General features: G+C 38.6%; 1 protein-coding gene across 1 annotated transcript; it reads right to left on the bottom strand.

Annotated features, from left to right (window-relative positions):
• Nucleotides 1-8,787: 8,787 nt before the first annotated feature.
• Nucleotides 8,788-9,292, bottom strand: LOC124673108 (two-component response regulator ORR42-like). Its single transcript, XM_047209235.1, has 2 exons — nucleotides 9,077-9,292; nucleotides 8,788-8,976 (listed from the first exon to the last, which is right to left on the bottom strand). The coding sequence occupies exons 1-2, from the start codon at nucleotides 9,290-9,292 to the stop codon at nucleotides 8,788-8,790; spliced, it is 405 nt and encodes a 134-aa protein (XP_047065191.1).
• Nucleotides 9,293-9,924: the final 632 nt, after the last annotated feature.

The following is a 9,924-nucleotide window of genomic DNA, read 5'->3' as shown; positions in this document are numbered from 1 at the left end:
CATCCCCAAGCTAGACAGCTTGAGTCTTCTTGATATATGCAGGGGTGAACCACGGGGCATCCTCAAGCTTAGAGCTTTCACTCTCCTTGATCATGTTGCATCATACTCCTCTCTTGATCCTTGAAAACTTCCTCCACACCAAACTTAGAACAACTCATTAGAGGGTTAGTGACAATAAAAATTAACATATTCAGAGGTGACACAATCATTCTTAACACTTCTGTACATTGCATAAAGCTACTGGACATTAGTGGATCAAAGAAATTCATCCAACATAGCAAAAGAGGCAATGCGAAATAAAAGGCAGAATCTGTCAAAACAGAACAGTTCGTATTGACGAATTTTATTAGGCCATCAGACTTGCTCAAATGAAAATGCTCAAATCGAATGAAAGTTGCGTACATATCTGAGGATCATGCACGTAAATTGGCTTAATTTTCTGAGCTACCTACAGGGAGGTAGAGCCCAGATTCGTGACAGACAAAGAAATCTGTTTCTGCGCAGTAATCCAAATCTAGTACTTACTTTACTATCAAAGACTTTACTTGGCACAATAAAACACTAAACTAAGATAAGGAGAGGTTGCTACAGTAGTAAACAACTTCCAAGACACAAAATAAAAATAAAGTACTGTAGGTAAAAACATGGGTTGTCTCCCATAAGCGCTTTTCTTTAACGCCTTTCAGCTAGGCGCGGAAAGTGTGTATCAAGTATTATCAAAGGGTGGTGCATTCTCAGCGGGGTGTGGAGTTTTCTCAACCAGGCATAGTATATTAGATACATAAGTTTTAGCATCTCCTTTTTCATTAGTCTTAGGCGTGCTACTCTCATCAAACAAATTTTCAGGAACAAGCCAAGCATATTATAAATTTTCTTAGGCATAACAGAAATACTTGCACCAAGATCACATAAAGCATTACAATCAAAATCTTTAACCTTCATCTTAATGATGGGCTCCCAACCATCCTCTAGCTTTCTAGGAATAGAGTCTTCGCGCTCTAGTTTCTCTTCTCTAGCTTTTATGAGAGCATTTGTAATATGTTGCGTGAAAGCCCTATTTATAGCACTAGCATTAGGACTTTTAGCAAGTTTTTGCAAGAACTTTATAACTTCAGAGATGTGGCAATCATCAAAATTCAAACCATTATAATCTAAAGCAATGGGATCATCATCCCCAATGTTGGAAAAAATTTCAGCAGTTTTATCACAAGCAGTTTCAGCAGTTTTAGCAGTTTCAGGCAGTTTCTCGCGCTTTGCATTAGAAGTTGAAACATTGCTAACACCAATTATTTTATTATTATTAGTAGGAGGTGCAGCAACATGTGTAGCATTAGCATTACAAGTGGTGGTAATAGTCCAAACTTTAGCTACATTCTTCTCTTTAGCTAGTTTTTCATTTTCTTCTCTATCCCACCTAGCACGCAGTTCAGCCATTAATCTTATATTCTCATTAATTCTAACTTGGATGGCATTTGCTATAGTAGTAATTTTGTCATGATGATTTCCATTAGGCAAAACTTTCGATTTCAAAAGATCAACATCAGCAGCAAGACTATCAACTTTAGAAGCAAGTATATCAATTTTCCCAAGCTTTTCTTCAACAGATTTGTTAAAAGCAGTTTGTGTACTAATAAATTCTTTAAGCATGGCTTCAAGTCCAGGGGGTGAATTCCTATTATTGTTGTAAGAATTCCCATAAGAATTACCATAGCCGTTGCCATTATTATAAGGATATGGCCTATAGTTGTTACTAGAATTGTTCCGGTAAGCATTGTTGTTGAAATTATTATTTTTAATAAAGTTTACATCAACATGTTCTTTTTGAGCTACCAATGACGCTAATGGAACATTACTAGGATTAACATTAGGCCTACCATTCATAAGCATAGACATAATAGCATCAATCTTATCACTCAAGGAAGAGGTTTCTTCGACAGAATTTACCTTCTTACCTTGTGGAGCTCTTTCCGTGTGCCATTCGGAGTAGTTGATCATCATATTATCAAGAAGCTTTGTTGCTTCACCAAGAGTGATGGACATAAAGGTACCTCCAGCAGCTGAATCCAATAAATTCCGCGAAGAAAAATTTAGTCCTGCATAGAAGGTTTGGATGATCATCCAAGTAGTCGGTCCATGGGTTGGGCAATTTTTAACCAGAGATTTCATTCTTTCCCAAGCTTGAGCAACATGTTCAGTATCTAATTGTTTAAAATTCATTATGCTACTCCTCAAAGATATAATTTTAGCAGGGGGATAATATCTACCAATAAAAGCATCCTTGCATTTAGTCCATGAATCAATACTATTCTTAGGCAGAGATAGCAACCAATCTTTAGCTCTTCCTCTTAATGAGAAAGGGAACAATTTTAATTTTATAATGTCACCATCTACATCTTTATATTTTTGCATTTCACATAGTTCAATAAAATTGTTAAGATGGGCAGCAGCATCATCAGAACTAACACCAGAAAATTGCTCTCGCATAACAAGATTCAGTAAAGCGGGTTTAATTTCAAAGAATTCTGCTGTAGTAGCAGGTGGAGCAATAGGTGTGCATAAGAAATCATTATTATTTGTGGTTGTGAAGTCACACAACTTAGTATTTTCAGGGTTGGCCATTTTAGCAACAGAAAATAAAGCAAACTAGATAAAGTAAATGCAAGTAACTAATTTTTTTGTGTTTTTGATATAGCAAACAAGATAGCAAATAAAGTAAAACTAGCAACTAATTTTTTTGTATTTTGATTTAGTGCAGCAAACAAAGTAGTAAATAAAACTAAGCAAGACAAAAACAAAGTAAAGAGATTGAGAAGTGGAGACTCCCCTTGCAGCGTGTCTTGATCTCCCCGGCAACGGCGCGAGAAAAAGAGCTTGATGGCGTGTAACTCACACGTTCGTTGGGAACCCCAAGAGGAAGGTATGATGCGCACAGCAGCAAGTTTTCCCTCAGAAAGAAACCAAGGTTTATCGAACCAGGAGGAGCCAAGAAGCACGTTGAAGGTTGATGGCAGCGGGATGTAGTGCGGCGCAACACCGGGGATTCCGGCGCCAACGTGGAACCTGCACAACACAACCAAAGTACTTTGCCCCAACGAAACGGTGAGGTTGTCAATCTCACCGGCTTGCTGTATACGAGAGGATTAAGCTGTATTGTGTGGAAGATGATTGTTTGCGAGAAAACAGTAGAACAAGTATTGCGGTAGATTGTATTTCGGTATAGAGAATTGGACCGGGGTCCACGAGTTCACTAGAGGTGTCTCTCCCATAAGATAAACAGCATGTTGGGTGAACAAATTACAGTTGGGCAGTTGACAAATAAAGAGGGCATGACCATGCACATACATATCATGATGAGTATAGTGAGATTTAATTGGGCATTACGACAAAGTACATAGACCGCCATCCAACTGCATCTATGCCTAAAAAGTCCACCTTCGAGGTTATCATCCGAACCCCTCCGGTATTAAGTTGCAAAGCAACGAGACAATTGCATTAAGTATGGTGCGTAATGTAATCAACAACTACATCCTTAGACATAGCATCAATGTTTTATCCCTAGTGGCAACGAGCACAACACAACCTTAGAACTTTACTGTCATTGTCCCGGTGTCAATGCGAGGCATGAACCCACTATCGAGCATAAATACTCCCTCTTGGAGTTACAAGCATCTACTTGGCCGGAGCATCTACTAGTAACGGAGAGCATGCAAGATCATAAACAACACATAGATATAACTTTGATAATCAACATAACAAGTATTCTCTATTCATCGGATCCCAACAAACGCAACATATAGAATTACGAGATAGATGATCTTGATCATGTTAGGCAGCTCACAAGATCCGACAATGAAGCACAATGGGGAGAAGACAACCATCTAGCTACTGCTATGGACCCATAGTCCAGGGGTAGACTACTCACACATCACTCCGGATGGCGACCATGGCGGCGTAGAGTCCTCCGGGAGATGATTCCCCTCTCCGGTAGGGTGCCGGAGGCGATCTCCTGGATCCCCCGAGATGGGATCGGCGGCGGCGGCGTCTCTGGAAGGTTTTCCGTATCGTGGCTCTCGGTACGGGGGTTTCGCGACGGAGGCTTTAAGTAGGCGGAAGGGCAGGTCAGGGAGGCGGCACGAGGGCCCCACACCACGGGGCCGCGCGGCCAAGGGGGGGCGCGCGGCCCTAGGGTGTGGCCCCTCGTGGCCCCTCTTCGTCTCCTCTTCGGACTTCTGGAAGCTTCGTGGCAAAATAGGACCCCGGGCGTTGATTTCGTCCAATTCCGAGAATATTTCGTTACTAGGATTTCTGAAACCAAAAACAGCGAAAACAGACAAGCGGCACTTCGGCATCTTGTTAATAGGTTAGTTCTAGAAAATGCACGAATATGACATAAAGTGTGCATAAAACATGTAGATAACATCAATAATGTGGCATGGAACATAAGAAATTATCGATACGTCGGAGACGTATCACGCACTACACTCCTTCACCAACAACCTTCACGTGGCCTTCATCTCCTACTGGTTCGATAACCTTGGTTTCTTACTGAGGGAAAACTTGTTGCTGTACACATCTCACCTTCCTCTTGGGGTTCCCAACGGACGTGTGCTTCACGCGTTATCAAGCTCTTTTTCTGGCGCCGTTGCTGGGGAATATATTTATTAGTACACAAACTGCTTTTAACAAATCTGTTGAAGAAAAGCTTGGTAAAATTGATGTTCTTGCTTCTAAGGTTGATAGTCTTGCTGATGAAGATAAATATATTAACGCGTGAAAAAGAGCTTGATAAACATTACTAGCTCTTTTTAAAATTGAAAGTTATGCCTAATGAAGATAAATATATTAAGTCATTTGATACAGCAAACGCTATACAAGTTCGAATTAATGACAATATTAGAATGACGGCTGAATTGCATGCTAGGTGGGAAAGAGAAGAAAAACTTGCTAAAGAGAATAATGTAGTTAAAGTTTGGACTATTACCACCACTAGTAATGTTGATGCTTCACATGTTGCTAAACCTCCTACTATCAATGGTAAAATAATAGGTGTTGGCAATGTTTCTACTCCTAATACAAAGCGTGCACAATTGCCTGAAACTGCTGAAACTGTTTGTGATAGAAGTGCTGAAATTTTTCAGAACATTGGGGACAATGATCCCATTGCTTTAGATCATAATGGTTTCGATTTTGATAATTGTCATATCTCTGAAGTTATTAAGTTCTTGCAAAAACTTGCTAGAAGTCCTAATGCTAGTGCTATAAATTTGTCCTTTACAAAACATATTACAAATGCTCTCATTAAAGCTAGAGAAGAGAAATTAAAACTTGAAACTTCTATTCCTAGGAAGTTGGAAGATGGTTGGGAGCCCATCATTAAAATAAAGGTCAATGATTTTGATTGTAATGCTTTATGTGATCTTGGTGCAAGTATTTCTGTTATGCCTAAGAAACTCTATGATATGCTTGACTTGCCACCATAGAAATATTGTTATTTGGATGTTAATCTCGCTGATAATTGTATAAAGAAACCTTTGGGGAGGATTGATAATGTTCACATTACGGTTAACAATAACCTTATCCCCGTTGATTTTGTTGTCTTGGATATTGAATGCAATGCATCTTGTCCTATTATTTTGGAAAGACCCTTTCTTCGAACTGTTGGCGCTATTATTGATATGAAGGAATGGAATATTAAGTATCAATTCCCTCTTAAGAAAGTTATGGAACACTTCCCTAGAAAAAGAATGAAGTTGCCTTTTGATTCTATTATTAGAACAAATTATGATGTTGATGCTTCTTCTCTTGATAATACTTGATTTACACTTTCTGCGCCTAGCTGAAAGGCGTTAAAGAAAAGCGCTTATGGGAGACAACCCATTATTTTACTTCTGCAATTTTTGTTTTATATTTGTGTCTTGGAAGTTGTTACTACTGTAGCAACCTCTCCTTATCTTTATTTTATTGCATTGGTGTGCCAAGTAAAGTCTTTGATAGTAAGGTTGATACTAGATTTGGATTTCTGCGCAGAAACAGATTTCTTGCTGTCACGAATTTGAGTAGATCTCTCTGTATGAAACTCAGAAAAATCTGCGAAAAATCATGAGTAATCCTCAGATACGTACGCAACTTTCATTCAATTTGAGCTTCTTCATCTGAGCAAGTTAAGTGCCTCTAAAAAATTCGTCTTTACGGACTGTTCTGTTTTGATAGATTCTGCCTTTTATTTCACATTGCCTCTTTTACTGTGTTGAATGGATTTCTTTGCTCCATTAACTTTCAGTAGCTTTGGGCAATGTCCAGAAGTGTTAGAAATGATTGTGTCCTCTCTGAACATGTGAATTTTTGATTATGCACTAATCCTCTAATGAGATTGTTTTGAGTTTGGTGTGGAGGAAGTTTTCAAGGGTCAAGAGAGGAGGATGATATAATATGATCAAGAAGAGTGAAAAGTGTAAGCTTGGGGATGCCCCCGTGGTTCATCCCTGCATATTTCAAGAAGACTCAAGCATCTAAGCTTGGGGATGCCCAAGGCATCCCCTTCTTCATCGACAACTTATCAGGTCACCTCTAGTGAAACTATATTTTTATTCTGTCACATTTTCTGTGCTCGTATTCAAGGGGCATGAGATTTTCAACTTATGATTCGTCAATCATATAACTTGGTCATATTTGCACGCACATTAACTTTAACTATTCAAGATGCTTATTATAGGGATAATGAGAGCTCAAAGCTAACGAGTACCATACTTTTTGGATGGTTTATAGAACATGTTAATGTTACTTCCTTCATAGAAGGGCCTTTCTTTTACTTTTATGTTGAGTCTTCATATTCTTGCTTTGTGCACCAATTAAGAGAGCATAGTTGTCATTCTGAGTATAATGTGCATAGTCCCAAGACTTATTGATTGATTCATGATTTTTCTATTGCTTAATCTTAAATTACTTGTATCAAGTCATCCTTTGAACTTTGAAGGTGTCCTAACATTTATGGTTAGCTATTCCATCAAGGACAAGCTAGGTACCACTTTGATATGTTTTCTCTATGCTCATAAACAAACAGTTGTTTTGAATGCACAATTATTCATGGTCCTTTGTTTGAGTTACTTCTCATGATATAACATAGTTGCTAAGTTCTATTGTTAGCATTATATCTATCATGCCGATGTTTAGAGTACTTTGATCCCAGCTTACAATGCTTTACAATAGTTTGATCAAGATTGTGTTGGCTTCATGTCACCTAAAAATTAATTTTGTTATCACTTACCTACTCAAGGATGAGCATGAGTTAAGTTTGGGGATGTTTGATACGTCTCAAATGTATCTATAATTTTTGATGCTCCATGCTTGTTTTACACCAATTTGTACATGATTTGTTTACACTTCGTTTCACTTTATACATTTTCTGGAACTAACCTATTGACAAGATGCCATAGTGTCAGTTCCATGTTTTCTACTGTTTTTGTATTTCAGAAAAGTTGTACAGGAAATATTCTCAGAATTGGACGAAATAAAAGCCGAAGTGCCTATTTTATCGAAACGAAGACGGAGTCTAGAGGAGAGTCGGAGAGGGCCTCACCAGCTGTAGGCGTGGGCCCCCTGGCCTCGCTTAGGGGTGGTGTGGGGCCACCGTCACCCCACCGACCTATCTCCTTCTCCTATTTATTCACGATCTTGGGAAAACCTAAACACCCGAGCCTCCATCCACAAAAAGTTCCGTTGCTGTCGCCATTGCAGAAAATCTCTTGGGTAGAGAAGGAGGGAAAGAAGTGGAAGAGGAGGTGGGGAGAAGGTGGAGGAGAGAAAGAGGAGACGAGGAGGGATAAAGTGGAGAAGCTGGAGAGAGCGAATTTTTTGAATTTTTTCATCAAAAATCTAAAACCTGAAAAAACTCTGTTTTACTTTTTAATTTTTTGGAATCTAAAAAATATCTAACACAGAGGGAATTGAAATCGGATGTAAAGTTTTGCGTAGATACATTTTCATATAATAAAGATTATCACCGGAGGTCCTATGCGACCAGAAATTCCGTTTTACCGAGACATGACCCCATTTTGCATAATATATCAAAATTAACTGTTTGTTAAGTTTCCTTAAAACTAGATGACATAACACTTGGCCATCTCAAAGAATTTTATTTTTTGAATTTTCTATGATTTTATTTGAAAACTGAAATTACTAGGAGGGTGCCCAAAATAGGGCACGCTACCACTAAGTTGATAGAGCAGTGTGCCAAAAATAAGGCACGCGGCTAGTATTTTTCCTGATTCGTGCATGTCAGCCTAATATATTGGCAACAGGCGGACAAAGGTACACGCGACTGGTATGGAGATAGCAGTCGCGTGCCCCGTGAGAACGACTGCGGGTACTTTATGGACCTGAGTACAGCCAGGTCCCACATACTAGTCGCGTGCGCTACCCTCCGTTACGCTTCCATTACACGTGAACCAGTCGCGTGCTTACTTTTGGTATGCAACTACTAATACCAGTCGCGTGCATTTTGATGGGTGCGCTGCCAATGAGCGTTCCTCTATAGCGTTTTCCCTACTAGTGTGTTAATTAGATTTCTACCTTACACAACAGAAGTAATCCAAATAGTATTGCATTCAATTGAAGGAGATATATATTGGAAGCCTCTCTTGCCCTTCTTGCTAAATACAACCTTTAACATGAACTAGAAATAAAATGACAATACGATAAAACTAAACAAATACGATAATGCTAGCATGCTCGTATACATATGAGCTCAACATCTTATTCACTCCATTTCTTGAGGAAACTTAATCGCGCTTAGACCATGGAATTATTCTTCTTATTCATGACCTCCTGAATAATAGGCCCGACAACTTCAAACTTCATTGGTTTGGGCAGAAATATATCAGCACCAGCGCTCATGAATGATTGTTCGAGATCATAACCGGCTGATACTCCAACAATCTTCACATGACATTCTCCCAAAGCACGGATCTTCTCAATGGCCTGCCAAATAAGGAAAAATGTACATTCAAGCAAACTATAAAGTAAAAAAAAAAATATCTATTTAGGAAACATGAAAAAAATGAAAAATTAATTGTAATACCTCAGGACCGGACATTACTGTCATTTCCTTGTCACAAAATATAATGTCAAACTTCTTTCCCTCGAGAAACAGTTGCACAGCTTCGTTCCCATTTTCAGCCACAGTAATCTCACAGTGGAACTTCCGCAGGATGGTGGAGAGAATAAATGCATGAACAGGCGTATCCTCCACAATAAGGGCCTTCACGGGGGATCCTTGGACGGTGGAAGTCGTCATTAGCTAAGCAAACTGCAAATAGAATACATATGTTTATTATTTCTAATCCACGCAATACGTGTAAAGCGATTCTTCTAAGGTATTCTTAATAACAAAAATAAAAAAACAATTAAAACCAAAATGTTGTATATATAAATAGTTGCAAAATCATTAGAAATAATCTGGAAGTTAGGTATTTGCTTGAAGTACATGCCAGCTGATGGAAATATATGCTAAATCTAGCAGTAAGTTCAACTCATCAAATGTTTCTATTGCGAGACGTGTGCGCACTTTATTAATACTCATGAGGGAAAGATGGAAAAACTAGATTTGCATTTAAGAGGATTATAGGAACATCACAAAATGATGAAATAGAACAAGCAAATCTTGTGCTACATATGGATATATTTTTCATGCGTTGTTCTACAATAGGTAGAATCAAAAACCTTTTAAGGATGACCTTAGCATAAAAACAAACATGAAAAAACACAACATGTACATATAGATGCATATGCATGATTGCACCTCTAACAGTCTCTTCTATGTAAATCACAGATATATAAACTTCTAGATGATGATGAATAAAAGGGAAACTAAAGCAAGAAATAGGGACCTTAGAGCTAGCTAGAGCTTATGGAACAGGAGGGGTAGCA

This window comes from Lolium rigidum, chromosome 7 (genome assembly GCF_022539505.1).
Source record: "Lolium rigidum isolate FL_2022 chromosome 7, APGP_CSIRO_Lrig_0.1, whole genome shotgun sequence".
Lineage (NCBI taxonomy): Eukaryota > Viridiplantae > Streptophyta > Magnoliopsida > Poales > Poaceae > Lolium > Lolium rigidum.
Note: the sequence above shows the minus strand (reverse complement) of the source record. Positions and strands in the feature narration are given on the sequence as shown.